The sequence below is a fragment of the Candida pseudojiufengensis genome (genome assembly GCF_024610245.1).
Source record: "Candida pseudojiufengensis strain CBS 10847 chromosome Unknown scaffold4, whole genome shotgun sequence".
NCBI classification, from domain to species: Eukaryota; Fungi; Ascomycota; class Pichiomycetes; order Serinales; family Debaryomycetaceae; genus Lodderomyces; species Lodderomyces pseudojiufengensis.
In genome coordinates this window covers 532,952-553,746 of record NW_026261529.1, presented here as the reverse complement: position 1 = coordinate 553,746, position 20,795 = coordinate 532,952, and the positions used below count along the sequence as shown (strand labels likewise).

Below are 20,795 nucleotides of genomic sequence, written 5' to 3'. Positions count from 1 at the left end.
AACTGGTAGTGCATAGAAGATTCAGATTTATGTTTCAAAAATTTTTCAATTAAAGTCACTTTGATCAACCAAATTACTTCAACAATTTAACCAAAATGTTGCGATTGTCAAGGAGTCTAAGAAAGTTGAAATTACAGCCCACGTTAAATAATGTTCAGACGGGATTAAAGTCCACAAACATTACCCTAACTAATACATTCACAACTTCTTCAACTTTACTAGCTATGCCTAGACAAAAAGAGGGTAAGTCAAAACAAATATTGAGAAGAAAAGTAGTTGAGAAGGACAAAGTCAAAAAATCTACAGGCTTAACTCATTATCCATTTAAAAAAGCTGTTCAAAATTTAAAACTAGAGAAATTAGCTCCATCAATGAATCACATTGAATCTTTACATCCAAACAAATTAACCACAGGAGTTATCACCAAATATTCACCATCTACGGAAAATAAATTAAATGACTTCGAAGCGTTCAAAAAATTTCAACATCACGAATTATTTCAGCACCCTGTTTCCCTTATCACTTCCAATACTATCAACATCTACAACGACTTTGTTAAAAACTTACAAATTGAATCGAAATTCAACAGAAAATACATTGACGGAATTAAAGGAGCAGGAAAATCGACATTGATAAACCAAGCATTGGCCTTAGCCTTAGAAGAATATTCCAACGACGTGATCATCTTACATTTGTCATCTGCTGATGTAATTGGTAATGGTTCATCTGATTATTTTTACAATAACAAACTTGAACTTTATCAACAACCCATGGCTACTAAAAGATGGTTAAGAAAAATATTAAGAGTTAATGAGGAAAATTTCAAAAAATTGAAATTAACCAAAGATATAAGCTTTTTTAAGGATAAATCCAAAATCGAATTAAAAGCAAATCAACATACATTATATGATTATTTATCACAAAATAGAGAAATAAATACTGGACAACCAACTATATCATTCCAATTTTTCATTGAACAATTAAAAGATCATTCATCAAAAATTCCAATACTTATATCAATCGATGATTTCAATTCATTTAGTGATTTTTCAATAACAAAATATAAATCTCCTGATTTTAAATCAATACATATTAAAAATTTTGAATTGGGAAAATTTCTTCTTGATGTAGCAAGTGGTGATATAAATTTCAATAAAGGAGGAGTATTATTAGCTAAATCTTGTGATTTTGCACCACAAAGGAAAACAACTCATATTGCTGTATATACAAATGAAGAATATGATCCATATATGAAATATCCTAATTTGGATTTATTAGTAGCACAAAAATTATCAAGAAATGGTGGAATATCACCTATAAAAATGGCTTCAATGACAAAAGATGAAGTTAGATCATTATTACAATTTTGGAAAGATCAGCAAGTTTTGATAGTGAGAGAAGATTATGTTAAAAAAGATTTCAACAAACAAGAAGAAGCTGAAGTGAATGAAGAGCAAACAATTGTTGAAGTAGATATGGATAAACAATTTGAAAAATTGGTTCAATCATCCTTTGTTGTGTCTCAAGGTAATCCATACGGAATTTTGAGACAAAACTTGATAAGTTATTAGAGTAGCGTTTTTTTTGACACTCAATGTATATAAGTTCCAAAATTTGTCAAATATATAGATCTACAATCTAGTCAAGTGAATGCAAAACGTTATTCTTATTACGTAAATAAAGTATCTTCTTCTCTTAAATATTCACCGATATCACCTTGTCTGAAAGCCACTATTCCAGTTGGTGATAAATTCCTTATTTCATTAGTTGATTTCGCACTAACTCCAAAGCCCAAAGGAATATCATTCATACTATATATTATAACACCAGCATGTTCAGGTATATCATCACTAATTCTACCAATATGAGCTTTTAATACATGATTTCCATAAAGAAATGGCATTTCACCATTTTGTTTTATCCATACTTTATATTTGGCAAATTGTGATAAATATGATAAAGCTGTAATATGTAATTTAAATTTCCCAGTTTTAGTAAATTTTCCAAAACATATTCCTAAACTCATTAAATTTGTTCTTGCAATTGATGTTGCAAAATTTGCAATTTTTTCTGATACGTAATATACTCTATCTTTCTGTAATCGAAATACATGTGGATTTTCTTTGTTATCTATTAAAAATGATATGTTTCTACCTATATAATTGGCTAGTTTTTCAAACACCACTTTTGTTTCCTCTTCCGTTAATGGTCTCATTTATGATTATATTTGTGTAAGATGGCTTTGATATTTGTTATTTACGTATTGGTTGTTGTTGGGTTAAAAAAAGCGAGGTGATTATCTAGTTGAGAAAAATTATAAATGGATCCTTCTCTTATGATCTTAGTATCTATATAGTCTTAACTACTTCTATTCTACTTAACAATAATTTTTCAAATTTAAAACATCGCGATGTCTTCAAAATAAATTCATTACACAAAATTGGATTCTGGAGATGTTAGATTATACCTATTGAGATCTAATAAATTTGAGAAATCGGAGAGCCTAAAAATTGACTAGATTGGACAATTTCCTGATAACACGGTAATCTTTTAGATTTCAAAAGTATTGTCAAAGAAAATTTTGTTCAAAGTAAGTTCAAATTTGAAACATTTTGGAACAATACAAACTTACGAGAAAAATTAAATTTTCAATTCTATATACTTGAATCACAAATCTTCAAAATTCGCAAGTCGTTATGTCATCAGCAAATAGTCTACCAGACGTAATAGAAATAAAAGAAGATGTTGAAATGGATGAATCAAATAATACACATTCTGAACCAACTACTACCGAACTTAGGCAAGAGGAACAACAATCGTCTAATGAATCCAAAAAAGATCAACAAATTAATAGTAGGAAAGCCAATTCCAAGGAAAGGCAAAATAGACAGAAATATGAGCAATCGTAGGTAAGTCCCTTTCGTAAAGAAAATTTTGAAAAAAATATGAACCTTTGTACTAACTATAAACTATAGTGAATATGTTGCATTATTAGATGGAAATGGTAATCCAATACCTAAATCAGAAAGAAAACCAAAGAAAAAGGTAGCAGTAATGATAGGTTATTGTGGTACAGGATATAATGGATTACAAATTCAAAATGATCCAAATACAAAAACTATAGAAAAAGATCTTTATGAAGCATTTTATAAAGCTGGTGCAATATCTTTAGAAAATTCAATTGACTTAAAGAAATCGGGATTTCAAAGATGTGCAAGAACAGATAAAGGAGTTCATGCTGCTGGAAATGTTATTTCTTTAAAATTAATTATTGAAGATTCTGAAATTTTAAAAAAAATCAATGATAATTTACCTGATCAAATTAGGGTATGGGGTATACAACGTACTACCAAAGGTTATGATTGTAGAAAGATGTGCAGTTCTAGGTGGTATGAGTATTTATTACCTACTTATTCACTCATTAGTCCCAAGCCAGGTACAAGATTAGCTAAATTAATTGATAGTGAAAAAGAAAAATATCCGAATTTATTTGTTGATGATGATGGAGAAAGTAACACATTTTGGGAAACAACTCAACAAAAAGTCTTCGAAAGTGGAATAAGCAAAGAAGAATTGGATTTAGTTACTAAATATTATGAAAACAGTCCTGAACAAAATCAAGATTCTCAAATTGAAAATAAAACAATTGAAAATATAGTTAAAAAAATTAAAACAATTGAAAATCAACAAAGAAGATTATATCGTATAAGTTCTAAAAAACTTGATAGATTTAGAAATACAATGGATCAATATAAAGGATCTAATAATTTTCATAATTTTACAATTGGTAAATCTTTTAAAGATTCATCATCAAAAAGATTTATAATAGATACTAAAACATCTGAACCATTTGTAATAAATGGAACAGAATGGATATCAATAAAAATCCATGGTCAATCATTTATGCTTCATCAAATAAGAAAAATGATTTGTATGGCATGTTTAATATTAAGATTAGATTTACCATCTACATTGATAAAAGATTGTTTTAAGTCAACAAAAATTAATATTCCAAAAGCCCCTTCATTAGGTTTGTTATTAGAAGCACCAGTATTTGATGCGTATAATTTAAAATTAAAAGATCATCAATATGATATAATAGATTTTTCAAAATTTTCAAAAGAAATGAATGAATTTAAAATGAAATTTATTTATGATAAAATTTATGGAGAAGAAATTAAAGAAAATTCATTTTATGGATTTTTTGGATTTATTGATAATTATAAAATTCCTTTAGATAATGAAGAAATTAAAAATGGTAATGGAGGTGCTGGAAGTATTACTATATTTGATTTTTTTCATAACTATATTAATGAATATAAGAACGATAAAGAATTTGATGCTGACAAACCTATAAAAGTAGATGAAAAGCAAGAAGAAAATCAAGCAGATAAGAAATAATTAGTCTTTAATTGTTCATAGTGTATTAAAAATGCGTAAGACAAATCCTTTGTACTTTAATTCAAATTAAAAAATCATTATTTGAAATTCCAATTTTTTGATACTTTTTAAAACATACAATGACAAGAAAAAAAGAAATTCAATTTCTAACCTATCTCATTTACAACTATCAACTATTATTATTATTATTATGAATATTTTTTTTTTGAAACAATGACATTTCAAACATAAGCTAAATCATTTCACTTTTTCCGTGAATTTATAAATGCAATTAAATCGGTTTCGAGTCTGACACATTTTTAGACATCCTGTTCAATGGCGTATGTGTTTTGCAATACTTGAAGTTATAGCCATAAATAATTTTCGAGAAAATAAACTACAATTAATTGAGATTAGAGTTAGAAGAACTTTCATGATTATATTTTAGCGGAAATTTAAATTATATTTTTGCTTCAAGATTTAGTTTATCCTAGAGACGTTTCCCAAAATCTCTTCACCATTAATGACACTAAACACCTTCTTTGACTCATATGTTGTTACGATCGCAAAGCTTTTTTGTTCAGTACCGACTGATTTTATAAAAAAATCTTTTAATTCATTAGCACCATTTGGTTCTTGCAATTCAGTTACTTTTTCCAAAATTAAGATTTTTAATTTGTTACAATTATGTAGATTCAAGCAGCTCAAATTTTCAATCTTGTTTTCAGATAAGTCTAGGGATTTTAAATTTGATGGGAACTTTTGAGCGGCCAACACTGAATATGTGAATTTATTCTCATAAAGATCCAAGTGTGTTAATTGATCTAGCTTACTGAATTTACCTTTTATTTGTAGTGACTCAAATTTCGTGATTGTTAATTTTTGTAAAGATTTAGGTAAATCGTTCAAATCCAACATTTGAATGCTCAATCCTGACAATATCAAAGCGTTTAGTGTTGTGCAGCATTTAATACAAATTTGAGAAGGAAGATGAATTGCACAATTGGAATTGTCAAAGACTGAAACTTCCGGAGATTTAATTAATCCCAAATGTGTGATACTAGGTATATCGATTTGCAATGTTTTGATTACTGTACATACTTTCCTCTTTTTGTTTGGACATTCACTTATTTCTTTAAAAACATCAAGCTCATTCATTAAAAACCAAGATGGATCGAGCTTTTCCTGATAATTGCCGGGTCCAATCAATGTGTTCCATCCGACCTCTAAATTATTTAAATATATCCACTGCTTCAAATTTAATTGGAAAATATTCGATACGTTGTTAAATGAGAAATAAAATTGCTGGATATTGGGATACTTTAAACACTTATCGACTTTTAATATATCACAAGAAAGGATTCTGAGTTTTATCATAGTTTCTGGTAAAGAAGCAAAAAGTTTGTTTAGATCAATGTTTTTGGCTTTGGAAAGCTTTAATGTGTGAAGGTGTTCTAGGCAAATATTAGGTTTCAACTCAAAAATTTTTGAATTCCCACCAATCTTCAAAATTTTTGTATTTGAAGGAAGTTTGAAGTTGGATCCAAGAATAAAAGAATTTCCATCTCTCGAGAAGTCTGATAATTCGAATTCTTTATTTATTCCTTGTCTCACAGAATTATACAATTCAGTAACCTCTTGCTTGAAACTAACTTTTATTACCAAAATTTCTAATGATTGAGGGAAATCATATTTGATGATATTATATAAATTATCACAATGATAGATTTTAATGCACTTCAAAAGATTGTAGTTCTTCAAGTTTCCCAAAGTTTTAAATTCACAGTTTCTAAGTTTAATAGATTTGATTGTCCAAGATAATTGAAGAGCTTCCAACGATTCCACCCTTGACATGTTTTTGCAATCAAAATATTCAAGACATTTTAAATCGTTTAAATTCGTATCAAAATTTTTTTCAAAACTACTGTCTATCGTCAATTTCTTCAAAGACGTGGGAAATTTAACTTCAAGACTATTCTTATAAATCGTTGACATAATCTGAATATTATTATTGCTGAATTGGATAGCTTGAAAATAAAGCAGAAATTTCTTTAATACACTCTCAGCATTTGCATCTTTTGGCTTACTTTTTGAAAAATGAACCCCAACCACATTGACTTCTCTTAAAATTAGTTCCAAATCGACGTCCATACTGTCTGTAAGTAATATTTCAAATTCAGCATCACGATATTGATTCATTTTTTCAAATTGAAAAGTGGATTTCTGATGTGAGTCTGTAGGTTCTTCTTGAGACATCAATAATTCATGCATTTTACTAGCTTTAATGACTATTCTGGAAGGTTTGAAATTGTACGCCTCATATAGCTCTTTTAAATGTTTTATTGTTCCATCAGAAGGTTGGGAATTTGATCTATCAGAAGGTATGTGCCTAAATTGATCAAGCTGATATCTGGAATACCTTGCTTGTAAAGCATATTTTTGTAAAATCGGGATTGAAATCAACGTCTCAATTTTCGAATTATCATTAATGTATTTGATGATTAGAACCAACACTTCATCTGGTAATTTAAGAAATGGATCCATTCTTAAATGATTCATATTGACAATGACAAAGTTTATAGTGATTGATTGTTGTTTCTTATAGTAGTTGCTTTAACATATTTGTTGTTTTGTTTGCCACTATTTTCTTTTGACAATTATTGAATTTTATTTTAGACGTGTTTATGCACTCGCTACCATACGACGTTTCAGAATTTTATCGTCTAATTTTGGATTTATTTGAGCATCAGATCAACCAATTTCAATCGATACAAAAGATTTATCGGCGTTGCAAAGCTGAATAACTTCAGACCGCGAGAAAAATCTGTAGCTTTAGTATAATGTTATAGGCGAGAAGGATTCAAAGAAGCGATATTTTTCATTGCAATCTCATGCTATTTTCTCTTGTATTTCAACTCAAGATAAAATTACTCACACATGTTTCTGTTCGAGCTTCATACCAATTACAATTCCAAGAATAAAGTGTAATTTTCCTCTTGAAAGTGTCAGTCTATCAAAATATAATTGATTTTCCAACAATTATAAGTAGGTTTTACTTTTCTATAATTTTTTTATTAAATTGAAAATTTATCTTAATCTATGGGGATTTCAAAGAAAAACCAGCTAGTTATCTATCATATTATCTGTTCTTTCTTTCTTCAATTGTTCAACTAAAAAAGATGAGACTTTGCATGTTTAACTCTTATCTGTTTCTCAAGGTAAAAGTTTTGCTTAACTTGACAATAATCCTTTTTCCTCGACATCAAGGCTAATTCTAATAACACCAATTCTTTTGAGCTCGTTTTATTTATTAAATTTGAATTTAATTTGACTCCATCATGAAGTTAAATTGAAACACTTTATGATCTTACTGCTAATATTTGGTGGCTATATTAAATTCCTGGTTACCCAATTACCATTTCGATATGATTGTGAAGTTAAAATTTTGTTTTGACTTGGCTATGATTCTTTTCTTCTAGTAAACCGATGATAGGCTAATAATAATGTCATCGATTTTCCTTAAGTTGAATTTTGATTAATAAACTTTTACTTTAATAGGACTCCATTGAAATTAAACTGAAAGATCTATGATCCTATCACTGATAATTGATTATTGATATCCTGCCATTCAATTTCTATTTTGAATTGATTGACACATTGTGGTTTTTGTTGAACTTGTTTATAACTCTTTCTCTACATCGATGATAGGCTCATAATTCTTTCTCTCGTCATCGATAATAGGCCATTAATGACAATCAATCCTTTGGAATTGAATTTGCTTAGTCTATTACATTTTGGTTCAAAATAAACTCCCATATGAATTAAAGTAAAAGCTTTTACGATCTATGATCTTATAGCTGATAATTGATGACCTTTATTCAAATTTTGACTTTTCAATTACCATTTTTGACTTGAACAATTTGATTTCATCCAGTGAGTGACATACATCTCCAAATTCTCTCTAAATTTGAGTTTACTTATCAAATTTTGCTTTAAAAAAACACTCCATAATGAGTTAAATTGAAAAATGTACGTTATTCATCTCTGATATATGATGGCTTTACTGAAACTTTGGTCTTTCAATTACCAATTAAGAATTGATTGTCTCGTTCTAACATTTGTTTTGACTTGACCATAACTCTATTTTCTCCAAATCGATGATAATTATATGATCTTATCGCTGTAATAATTGATGGTTGTACTCTAAATCTTCGCTTTTCAATTACTGACCATTTTTATATTGATCATGACGTAATTTGTGTATTCTAAATTCCGAAAATAAATTTCGACGAATATCAATCTATCAATAACTTTTTCTTCACTATACAAATTTAAAACTACGAACTTACCTATGACTAATCAGTCTTATGACAATTGGCTCAGATACAAGCATGTCAACCAAACATGCTTATCACCACTCCTAGATTTTTAAACCACAAGATGAACTAGATAAAAACTTTCTTGGAAAGATATAGTTTTTATTGAAATAATTTGACTAGACTCAACTCATAATGATATATAAAGTCTTTTTATTGCAGTCATATATTTGGAAAAAGTTAAAAACGTTTGAACTTTCACTTATATCGTCAAAGTTCAGATACCTTTGAATCAAATTGGTTGAGTGACCATTTTCAATCTTATTACCGATACATCAATTTTACAAGTTATTACTCCTTTTAAATGATAAGAATTCAATAAAAAGAATTATCTATGGTGCAATGGTTTCAATCATTTGTGTTAGGATTAGGTCTAAAAGATATAATTAAATTCGAGCGAGCAAAAATTTTATACAAGACTCATTGATGGAAGTGATTAGTATTAAGTTCGGAGGATGTGTTGATTGATATGAGGAAGTGAGGAAGTGACTTTTTCAAAGGACCTTGATTTGATAATCAATTCAATTTTAATCAAAATGTATGATAAAAAATTGAAATATTAAAATAAAAAACAAAATTTGAATGGAACCTACCTTAATGAAAGTACCTCAAAATAAATAGCTATCGTTTTTCACCAAATAAGGAGTAAAAATTCTTACACAGTTCAATCTGATTGATTCCTCAGGAGATTGTAACTACATTATTTTGATTCATAAGTTTAACCAAAAAAGAAAAGAATATGATATTTTGACGAAAACCCAACAATTATGGATCCAGAATGAGCTATGACATGTAGCCCCTGACGTACCACCTTCGGTTTATTCAAGCGCTCTTAGGTCCTTACGTCGGGCTCCATGTCGTGGTTCATTTTGGTTTTTATCATTTTTGGGTTTCAAATATTTAGCTTTCTTTTTAATTAGTATACTGAGATGTTGATTAGTATACTGAGATTTTAATTAGCTTAGCAAAGTGAAATTTAAGGAATTCAAAATGAGTAAGACTAATCCTTTGTACTTTAATTGAATTCAAACATTATTATTTAAAATTCCAAATTTTTAACACTTTTTAAAACATACACTGACAAGAAAGAAAGAAATTCAATTTCTAGCATATCTCACTTACAACTATCAACTATAATTATAATTATTATTATGAATATTTTTTTTCTTTTGGAACAATGACATTTCAAACATAAGCTAAATCGTTTCACTTTTGCCTTGAATTTAGAAAAGCGATTGGATCGGTTTCGAGTACAAGGTTTTTCAAGACATCCTATTCAATGGCGTATGTCTTTCGCAAGAAGTTATGGCCATAAAGAAATCTCGAGAAAATATAATACAGTTAATTCAGATTAAGGCTAGAAGGAATATCAAGATTAAAGCTAGAAGGAATATCATAATAAAATTTTAATGAGAATTAAAATACACCTTTTGCTTCAAGATTTAGTTTCGAATCTTAGACGAAATCTTCCTTCCCATCTTTAATCCTGAACAAAATCTTAAATTTATAGGTTGTTACAATCGCATAGTTAATTTGTTCTATGCCTAGTGATCTTAAAAACTCTTTTACTTCATTTGCACCATTCGGTTTCTCCAGTTCTGTAACTTCTTCCATAACTAAGCTTTTTAGTTTGGTACAATTATGTAATTCCAAGCAAGTTAAATCCTCAATCTTGTTTTCAGATAAATCTAGGGTTTCTAAATTTGATGGAAACTTTTGAGTGACCAACATTGAATATGTGATTTTATTATCAACAAGGTTCAAGTACATTAATTGTTCTAGCCTACTAAATTTACCTCTTATTTGTAGTAACTCCAAGTTCATGATCTTTACTTTTTGTAAGGAACAAGGGAAATTGTTCAAATCCAACACTTGAATGCTCAACCCTGATAATGTCAAAACTCTTAATGTTGTACAGCCTTTAATATCAATTTCAGAAGGAAGATTATTTGGATAATAGTTTGAGTAATGAACAAATAAAAATCCGTCGAAATTAGTCAATTTCAAATGTGTAATACTAGATAAATCTATTCGCAATGTTCTAATTACTGCACATGCTTTCCTCTTTTCATTCGTATACTCGCTAATTCCTTTAGAAACTTCGACCTCGTTTAATAGAAACCAAGATGGATCGAGCAATTCCTCTTTATCATTACTGAGGAGTGGAACCAAAGTGTTCCACTCGATTTCAAAGTAATTCAAATTTATCCACTGCTTTAAATTTATTTGGAAAAGATTTGATAATGTGTTGGACGAAAAATAAAATTGCTGAATGTTAGGGTACTTTAAACGCTTATCAACGGTTGATATTTCACAACAGCGAATTTCGAGTTTTTTCATATTTTCTAGTGAAGAATCAAAAAGCATATTTAAATCTATGTTTTTGATTCCACAAAGCACCAAAGTGTGAACGGCGCTCAAGCAAAGTTTAGTCCCCAACTCAAACATATGTGTATTAGACTTACCATTTATTATCAAAATTTTTGCATTCGAAGGAGGTCTGAATTTAGGTCCAAAAATCAAAGACTGGCCATCACTCGAAAAGTCTGATAATTCAAATTCTTTGTTTATTCCTTGCTTCACAGAATCAAACAATTCAGTGATCTTGTTTTTCACGTGAAAATAATCCATTACCAAAGTTTCTAGTGATTGAGGGAAAACAATTTTGATAACATCAAATAAACTATGACAATAATGAATTACTAAGCACCTCAAAAAATTGTAGTTCTTCAAGGTTCCCAAAGTTTTAAAATCACAAAAGCTAAGTTTAATGGATTTAATCGTTTTAGATAATTGAAGAGCTTCCAACGATTCCACTCCTGAGATGTGCTGGCAATCAAAATATTCAAGACATTTTAAATCATTCAAATTCGTATCAAAATGTTTTTGACAAAGAGCATCTATTGTCAATTTCTTTAAAGACGTTGGAAATTTAACGTGATAATTACTCTCATAAATTGCTGACATGATCTGTATATTGCTGAACTGAATAGCTTGAAAATAAATCTGAACTTTTTTTGATACACTTTCAGCGTTTAGATTGTATGAAGAGCCTTCTGAATAATGAACCCCCGCCACATTAACCTCTTTTAAAATCAGTTCCAATTTGACATCCATACGGTCTGATACTAATATTTCAAATTCAGCATTACGATATTGATTCATTTTTTCAAATCCAAAAACAAGTTCCTTTTGTGAGTCCGTAGGTGCTTCTTCTGATATCAATAATTCATGCATTTTACTTGCTTTAATGATTATTCTAGAAGGTTTGAAATTGTACGTCTCATATAACTCTTTTAAATGTTTTATTGTTCCATCAGAAGGTATGTGCATAAATTGATCAAGTTGATATTTGGAATATCTTGCTGGTAAAGCATATTTTTGTAAAATAGGGATTGAAATCAACGTCTCAATTTTCGAATTATCATTAATGTATTTGATGATTAGAACCAACACTTCATCTGGTAATTTAAGGAATAGATCCAATCTTAAATGATTCATATTGACAAAGCTTATAGTGAGTGATTGTTGTTTCCTATTGTGGTTGCTTTAACATATTTGTTGAATACCTTGCCACTATTTTCTTTTCAGTAATAATTTTTGAATTTTATCTTAGACGTGTATTATTGACACGCTACCATACGGCGTTTCAGAAGTTTATCGTCTAATCTTAGATTTATTTGAACATCAAATCAACCAATTTCAATCGATGCAAAAAACCCATCGGGGGAAAAGGTGAGTCAGTTCGGACCACAAAGAAGAAGGTGATTCCATCTATTATGATTTTGTCGGTGGAAAGGGATCAAAGTATCGATTTTATCCCATTTGAGATCAGTATCTTTTTCACCCATTTTTCTTGCTATTTCAACTTGAAATGAACTTGTTAACACGAATGTCTATTGATCATCATACCAATTACAATGTAAGGATGAATTTTGAATAAATTTCTCGAAAGTGTCACTCGGGTAAATTATAGATGATTTTGCGAGTATGCAACTATCATAAGTAACATTTCTTTTCATTTATTAGTTAGCATATTATTGTACGGAATTATGGCACTTGCTAACAAAAACGAGGTATTTTTTTATCAAATCATTTATTTTTTCTTTCTTCAATAGCAAACAAACCAATCAAGTGAAAAGAAATTGAATGTGTGTGCACACACGTATAAACTTTTTGATTTAGTTCTAATAAGTTTACCAATTCAGTGATATGTCACATTTGTTTATCACGTTGACATTTGCATTTAACTTGACGAAAATATATTTCTTCTACATCGATGATAGGCTTATCATAATAACACCATTCTTTTTTTCTTTTGAGTTGAGTTTGCTTCTGCTTATTAAATTTTTGAGATAATATGGCTCCGGCTGGGAATTAAACTGGAAAAATTTATGATCTTATCGCTGTCGATAATTATTGATGTCATTTTTTCCAATCTCTTGGGCTTTAAAGTATCATATTTAGTTGGATATCACGTTAAAGTTTTACTTAAATTGGCTATAATGCTTGTCCACTATATCGATGATAATTTATAGGGTTAAAATAATGTCACCAATTTTTTTGATTTAAGTTTGCTCATTAAATTTGGTTTTAAAAGTAAAAACAATCCACGTGAGTTAAATTAGAATCACTTTATGATCCAATCGCTGGTAGGTAACTGATGACTCCTCTTCAAATTTTGTCTTTTCAAATATTAATTTTGTTAATGCTTTTGCATATTCAATCCTAAAACCTTCATCTAAATTTACTAAACACCTAAAAATTGATATATCTTACTTGTTTATCACGTTAAAGTTTATTGTTTTGATTTGGGCTATAACAGTTCTTTTTTCTGATGATGGACTGATAATAATAATGTCAACAATTCTGGTTGAATTTGATTTACTTATTTGATTTTTTTGAGTTAACTTGATTCCATTATGATTTTATATTGAAAAAAATAATAATATGAAATCTTCGCTAGACTAGTAATTAATGGTCCTTTTTCAAATCTTGACTTATTTTGATTTCTGTCACCGTTTTTTTTTCATGATCGACGATAGGCTAATAAAGTCACCATATTCCTTTTGATTTTAACTTGGTTTTTCGAATTTTCTATTAGTATGACTGTTTTGAATTAAAACAAAAGATTCAATATCGATTATATACGATGTCCTTTATTTGAATCCTGACTTCTCCACGATCATCTTATGAAATGAATTTGTTCATTTTATTCATTAAGTGTATTTGTTACACTATAAACCCGGCAATATCATCTTAAGGTTTTTTTCCACCTTTTCGGATACAATTACGTTTAGTAAATTCTTATTCTACACAAATTCTTCAAAAGTTAGTAGAATTTATCAACTTTAAATTGCTCAGTTAGAAATTATGACAAATTTTAAAAATGAATTGATTTTAAAAGTAAAAAATATTTAATTTAGTAAATTATTTAATATGAATTTTATATAATAATAGCAAATAATAATTACTTTTTTAAAAAGTAAATATCAAAACCAGAGAATTCAAAAAGTAGATTATTTTAACTAAATTTGATGATTAAAATGCAAAGAAAATTATTGTGAAATATTAAATTCATTTAAATTTATTTAACTTATGATTGAACTTCATAAAATTTGAAAAAAATTTATTTCATTTGATTTTTTGATCAAGTTTTTGACGGGTTTATAATGATTTATTTATTCAAATTGACAACAATTCGACAAATTTAGAAAATTTTGCAAAAATTGCAAGATCCTTTTTGAAACATTATGAAAATTCAAAAAATAATTGAAAAATAATGATTATCAAACCACCATACCCAACGATCTTTACCAATGTTAAAGCTTTTATCATCTTGATCAAAACTGTAAAACGTAAAAGCAACAAGTAAAGCAATAAGCAAAATCACAGCTTTATTTGAGTGCAATGACCAAACAGGATTCGAAATAGAATGAAAATTTGATTTTCCTTCGGTTAGCAGGTCTTACTAACTTACTATTACCTATACCATTTTCATTCTAATTCAATTAAACTCTATTAATCAACACTTCAACATTATTATTTGAACCCATGACACAATAAATCAAAAAACAAATAAAATAAATTCATTAAAGCCAAGCAGGATTATTACCTTGATTTTGTTGATCATGATGATGATTTTGATTTTGTTGATGTTGTTGATTAGATTTCTGTTTTTCTTGATAATTACTTGAATAATTTTGATTTGGAGTATATATAGCTTTTTGATTTTGATAACGTTGATCAATTAATTGTTGAGCTGTTTTTTCTTGAGATTGTTGTTGTTGAGTTTGAGCATTTGTTTGTTGTTGATCTGTGGTGTTGTTGTTGTTATTATTATTGTTGGTGGTGTTATTATTGGCATTATTATTATTGTTATTATTTTCATTTGTTTGATTATTATTATTATTATTATTATTTTCATTTTCAACATCATTAATTTTACCTTGAGCTCTTTGTTTTTCTTGTTGAAATTTATATAAAGTCCAATCAAATACATAATCATATCTATAATTTTCTTTTTTAAATAAATCTCTAAATAATTTTCTTAAATATGCATAATCAGGTTTATCATCAAATCTTAAAGTTTTTATATAATTCATATAATCTAAAAATTCTGTTGGTAAACCTTTACATAAAATATTATTTGGTGTTGTCATTTTTTTTTCCATTATTCTATCATATTTTTGTCTTTTTGTTGCAGCTTTTAAACCTTGCCATGGTAATGAACCTCTACAAAAATATATTAAAACATAACCTAAACTTTCTAAATCATCTCTTCTACTTTGTTCAATACCTAAATGAGTATTTACTGATGCATATCTTGCTGTACCAGTTAAATTTTTATTTTCTCTATAAGGAATATGTAAATGAGTTCTTGGATCTCTATATTTTTTTGCTAAACCAAAATCAATTACATTAACTTGTGAACCTCTTCTACCAATTCCCATTAAAAAATTATCTGGTTTAATATCTCTATGAATAAAACATCTTGCATGAATATATTCAATACGACAAATTAATTGATCAGCTAATAACAAGACAGTTTTATAAGTAAATTTTCTATTACAATAATTAAATAAATCTTCTAATGATGGACCTAATAAATCAATAACCATTGCATTATAATCACATTCAGTTCCATACCATCTAACAAATGGTATACCAACTCCTCCACTTAATGCTTTATAAACTTTTGCTTCATATTCTAATTGTGGATGTTTTGCTTTTGTATTTTCTAATTTTATTGCAACTTCTTCACCTGATATAATATTTGTACCTAAATATATATCACCAAATGATCCTGATCCTATTTTACGACCAATACGATATTTTTTACCAACTCTTAAATCCATTGTTTAGTTGATTTGGTTGTATTGATCGATTAATTGAGTGATGTTTAAAAATTATATTAAATTTATTTTGTGATCGATTTGGAAATTGATGGAAACGAATATTGATGATGACGATGACTAACGGCGATGATGACGATGAATGACTTTAAATTTTGTTATTTTGATGGAGGTAAAGAACAAAAAAAAAAGTTGATAAGATGTGATTGTAGTATTGAGTAAAAACAAACACAACCTAATCTAACGATGGTGATTAATTTGATATGGTATGTTGATGTTGATGATGATGATTGATGATTGATATCTTACAACTCTATACCGTTAATTGGTAGTTTAATTGTTTGCTATTAAATTGATTGATTGGTTGTTAATAATAAAAATTTTTTGGTGTGTATATCTTTAAGTTTCTTTTTTAGAATTTTTTGTTAGGTAATTTTCTGTTGTCAAAAAAAAAGTTAATTGCTGATTAATTTAATAATTAAACGACAATGATTTTGAAATTGAATCCCGAGTATAGATTGATTGATTTGATTGTTGAGTGCAATAATCCAATAATTTGCTAATCAAAGTACATTAATAAATCAAATAATTGAATTTAAACTATTCTATATATAATTTTGATATGTGAATTTAAAGAAATTGAGTGATTTATTGGATTGTATTGAGTGAGTGTAAATGTATGTTGTTAAGTTATAACATGACTTTGTATGTCGTGTAATTATCAATAATTGTTACAGAACTTAAATATCAGAATTGAGAATTAGAGTAATTAACAAAGTAGTATCACTACCAAATTACCCTATTTAGAGGATTATTATATTTCTGAATTAGCCATGGGTTTTGAGTTTCATTAGACGAAATACGCATTTGTTGTTCATTATATGTATAAAACTTGAAACAACAAGTTTCAAAACGTAATAAAATAGACGAAGGAACTATTGCGAAAAAAAATTAGTGAATATGGCTGCGATTAATCTAGATCTTTTTTTCAAAGGGATTGGGGGTGCATTTACGATGAAAATTTGTTTAAGATCTTGAACTGTTTGTTTCAAAACCATTTTGAAACGGTTTTTACAAGAAAAAAAATGCTCTGTGCCAATATATATTCTTTTGACAGACAATTATTTTAATACTATTAGGAGTATGACTTTCATAAAATGATGTGGAGGGTTATTTCTCTATTACTTCAGCCAATATCTTTTTTTTTGCAACCAAACATAACATCAAGTTTTTAGTTGATTGTATGAATTGATTGATTATCTCTGTATACTTATTTAAACCAATAATTTTTGCAAAACTTGTTTAAATGCTCTGCCAAATTATCAAAAGATAGGTATTAGGTCCTCAGGTAAAATATTTAAAGTAATAGTTATTATTGGAGGCTTTTATTGTATTTATTATGTATTATTTATTATTTATTATTTATTAAAATGATATTCAAACTGTTAAAACAAATTAAAGCTATAAAAAAAAGAAGTAGAGAGACAAGTGGATACAGCCAATAAACTTGCCTATCCAACTAAATTAAAAAATTAAAAATTAAATTAATGAAACAACACAAATTAAGAACCAGCATTCAATATTAGACGTTTGATAATTATTAAGCTTTTGCAACTACTGGTTTTTTAAATTTAGCATATAATTTTTTAAAATAATCTAATAATTTTTTATTTGGTGATGTGGAAGTTGATGATTTAGTTACGACTGGTTCACCTTCTTTTGTAGTTTGTTCTGCTTCAGTTGTTGGTTCAGCAGCTTCTATTTCGGTGGCATCTGCTGCTGGAGTAGTAGTGGTTTCTTCTTCTGCTGCAATTGGTTGAGATTCTTCAATTTCTGATTTTGGAACTGATACTTTAGTTTCTTCAACTGGTGCTACTGGTTCTTCAGTGGTAGTAATTGGTTTTGAATCTTCTATTTTTGGAGTTTCAGTTTCAGTGGCAGTAGCAGCAGTAGTGGTAGCATTTGGTTCTTCAACAACTTCATTTGTTACAACATCTGATGAAGGTTCAATTGGTTCAGTATTTGTTAATTGTTCATTATCTTTTCCACCAATTTGTTCTGAATCTTTTTTATCTAAACTTTCTTTTGAATCTGAAGTAAAAACTTTTGAAACTCTTTTTAATTTATCTTTAATAGCAGCCATTATATTAGTGTTGTAAAATTGTTGTAAATATTATGATTTGATCTAAATTTAAAAATGAATGATTGTGGTCTTAGTTATTGATAATATTTGATTATATTAGGTTAATGATCTATAATACTTCTAATTGAATTTAATTATGATTTTTTGAAATTGAATCAGATCACAGTTGAGATATAAGTAAACTATAAGAAAAATATCAACAAATTTTTTTAAACAGGATATTACTTTATATTTATATTTATATTTATACTATTACTACTGTAATACAAATAATATTAATTATAATTTACAACCAAAATCAAGTCACTCAAATTTTAATAAATAATATTTTTTAAGGAAACTTAAAATCTTGTATTTATTATTTATTTATTTTTATTTAGTGTTATTATTGTCTTATGCGTAAAAGTTTAAAATATTGTCTTACGTAGGTAGTAACTGAAGTTTAAAATTTATAAAGTAATTAATTCATTAAGATAAGGGATATAATTTATTAACTTATTATCTCTTTATAAATACATGTTAACAACCATATTCTAACTTACTACCAATCTCTCGGAGCTTTGAACCTGAGTATTCAACAAAAATGATCTCTAGATTGATGCTAGACTTACTACTTCGTGTAAAATACAAAAATAACTTACACAATTTTTGTGTTTCTAATTTTTATTATAGTTATTGTGTTAGTATGTCAAATTTGTATTATTATTATACGTTTAATACATGAAATACACGATATGATATTTCGTGTAGTATCACTTGATAATATATTTTAGTTCAAATTGTGGTACGAAAAATAGAAAAAGATCGACTAAAAATAAATCATATATAAGATAGTAGTATTGTATGTAATAGCCTTGTTTATTGTGAGTTAATTAAATTTATTTTTAACACAGTTTCACTATTCAACCAAATATTATTTTCAATTATCACACTTTATAATGTAACAATGAGTAACATCCAATTCAATCATCAACTGCTTTTTAAGCTTTAAACTTACAACCCAAATCATTTTATACAACTCATTTTCCATTTCCCCCCTCTATGGAATGAAAAGTTTTTAATATTTAATACCCAAATTAAGTCAATTTATTTATGATTTTAAATTTGTGTACATTAAACCTTGAAAAAAATACACGGCTGACTTTTTTAATACATATTAATTACACAAAACTATAAATAGTTACAAAATAGTAGTGTGACTTGATCTAAAATATGCTACCATAATACTTGTTGTCTTACGATACTTAATTTTTATATACAGGTTATGTAATATCTCACATTTTATTATTTAAACTCTACCAAATGGATATCGTCAAAATTAATACAAATAATCTATATCAACAATTTCATTTATAATTTTATTACAGGTTCGTTTACTCATTCAAATTCATTTATTATGTATCATGATTTTAATACTGTTCAACTATGAAATGAAGCATTCAAGGTGATAGCTATAATAGCAGGAGTATGAGAACCTTTTAATCAAAAGCACCACGATATCATTAAATTAGTCTCCACAATATATTGTCGGATAAATTTACTAAGAATCCAAATCCAATAGATCAATTACTAACTTCTCGTATTCAATCAAGACCAAAATGATCACACTAAAGATGCTTTAATAACTTTTGGTGAAACAGCGGTACGAAATTTGATGAGGTTTTATTGTATGGATATCTTCGAATTGTTTCTACCACTAGCTAGTCACTAATTCCAAAAAATAGGTATTCAGCTGTATTTAACATTAAATCGAAAAGTCCAAAAAGAAAGAGAATATAAACAAGTCATTGAAAGCAATAACAGATTATTTGTGTGGTGTAACTGAGGAGTAATTTCGTGTTTTCTAAACACTTATTTTCTTCATCAGCTGTGGGTCACCTTTATCATACAAATTCCTATCAGACTTGAAAAAAGCTGAGGAATATCATCGACAGGGTTAAAATGACACCTTGAAATGCAGAGTTTTGTCGGTCAATGATTTGATTTTTTTTTGTGATTGTTTCAATGATGTGTTGATAATCTCTTCTTTTTCGGCCTATGCAATTTAGTGTTGAATATGAATATTGAATTACCGTTTTTTGGAATTAATAAAGCAAATGGTAAACGAAATTTTGAAAATGTTTAAACTGTAAAACCTCAAAACTATATATGATTAAAGGTATTTTACTTTTTACTGAGATACTAAAATTAAATAATTTTTTTTAAGTTTTACTTAGTTGACTATAATAAAAATCTAGAATCTAAACTACCAGTCATTTGTGACTTCAAAGACAATGAACCACACCATGAAAAAAAAAGCTATAAATCTAATTAAACTTTAGGAGTACAATATTTCAGTAGTCTTAATCGTATTATTTACTTTGTTTTTATCCAATTTTGAAATAGAGAAGTAAGTAATTCACTTGATTTTTTTAAATACCAAATAAATCATTCAGGCTGATAGTAGGTTTTATAATTTTAACTAAATTATTCTCATTTTTTTGGATGTTTTGAAATAAATAATTGAATGACAATTAGTGAGTTATTAATTGATAAGATTAA

The 20,795-nt window shown here is 27.6% G+C and overlaps 7 protein-coding genes across 7 annotated transcripts; 2 read left to right on the top strand and 5 right to left on the bottom strand. All coding sequences in view use genetic code 12, as the record gives it.

Annotated features, from left to right (window-relative positions):
• Positions 1-95: 95 nt before the first annotated feature.
• Positions 96-1,571, top strand: KGF55_002938 (mitochondrial 37S ribosomal protein mS29; the record flags this gene model as incomplete). Its single annotated transcript, XM_051757677.1, has 1 exon — positions 96-1,571. The coding sequence occupies one exon, from the start codon at positions 96-98 to the stop codon at positions 1,569-1,571; it is 1,476 nt and encodes a 491-aa protein (XP_051614379.1).
• A 98-nt stretch (positions 1,572-1,669) lies between these two features.
• On the bottom strand, positions 1,670-2,215 carry NIP7 (ribosome biosynthesis protein; the record flags this gene model as incomplete). The annotated part of the gene is made up of 1 exon (XM_051757676.1): positions 1,670-2,215. One exon carries the CDS (start codon positions 2,213-2,215, stop codon positions 1,670-1,672), a length of 546 nt encoding a protein of 181 aa, XP_051614378.1.
• Positions 2,216-2,696: 481 nt separating this feature from the next.
• On the top strand, positions 2,697-4,401 carry KGF55_002936 (pseudouridine synthase; the record flags this gene model as incomplete). Its single annotated transcript, XM_051757674.1, has 2 exons — positions 2,697-2,905; positions 2,976-4,401. 2 exons carry the CDS (start codon positions 2,697-2,699, stop codon positions 4,399-4,401), a joined length of 1,635 nt encoding a protein of 544 aa, XP_051614377.1.
• A 459-nt stretch (positions 4,402-4,860) lies between these two features.
• Positions 4,861-6,939, bottom strand: KGF55_002935 (uncharacterized protein; the record flags this gene model as incomplete). Its single annotated transcript, XM_051757673.1, has 1 exon — positions 4,861-6,939. One exon carries the CDS (start codon positions 6,937-6,939, stop codon positions 4,861-4,863), a length of 2,079 nt encoding a protein of 692 aa, XP_051614376.1.
• Positions 6,940-10,211: 3,272 nt separating this feature from the next.
• KGF55_002934 (uncharacterized protein) lies at positions 10,212-12,257 on the bottom strand (the record flags this gene model as incomplete). The annotated part of the gene is made up of 1 exon (XM_051757672.1): positions 10,212-12,257. One exon carries the CDS (start codon positions 12,255-12,257, stop codon positions 10,212-10,214), a length of 2,046 nt encoding a protein of 681 aa, XP_051614375.1.
• Positions 12,258-14,848: 2,591 nt separating this feature from the next.
• HRR25 (serine/threonine protein kinase) lies at positions 14,849-16,114 on the bottom strand (the record flags this gene model as incomplete). The annotated part of the gene is made up of 1 exon (XM_051757671.1): positions 14,849-16,114. One exon carries the CDS (start codon positions 16,112-16,114, stop codon positions 14,849-14,851), a length of 1,266 nt encoding a protein of 421 aa, XP_051614374.1.
• A 1,597-nt stretch (positions 16,115-17,711) lies between these two features.
• Positions 17,712-18,254, bottom strand: KGF55_002932 (uncharacterized protein; the record flags this gene model as incomplete). Its single annotated transcript, XM_051757670.1, has 1 exon — positions 17,712-18,254. The coding sequence occupies one exon, from the start codon at positions 18,252-18,254 to the stop codon at positions 17,712-17,714; it is 543 nt and encodes a 180-aa protein (XP_051614373.1).
• Positions 18,255-20,795: the final 2,541 nt, after the last annotated feature.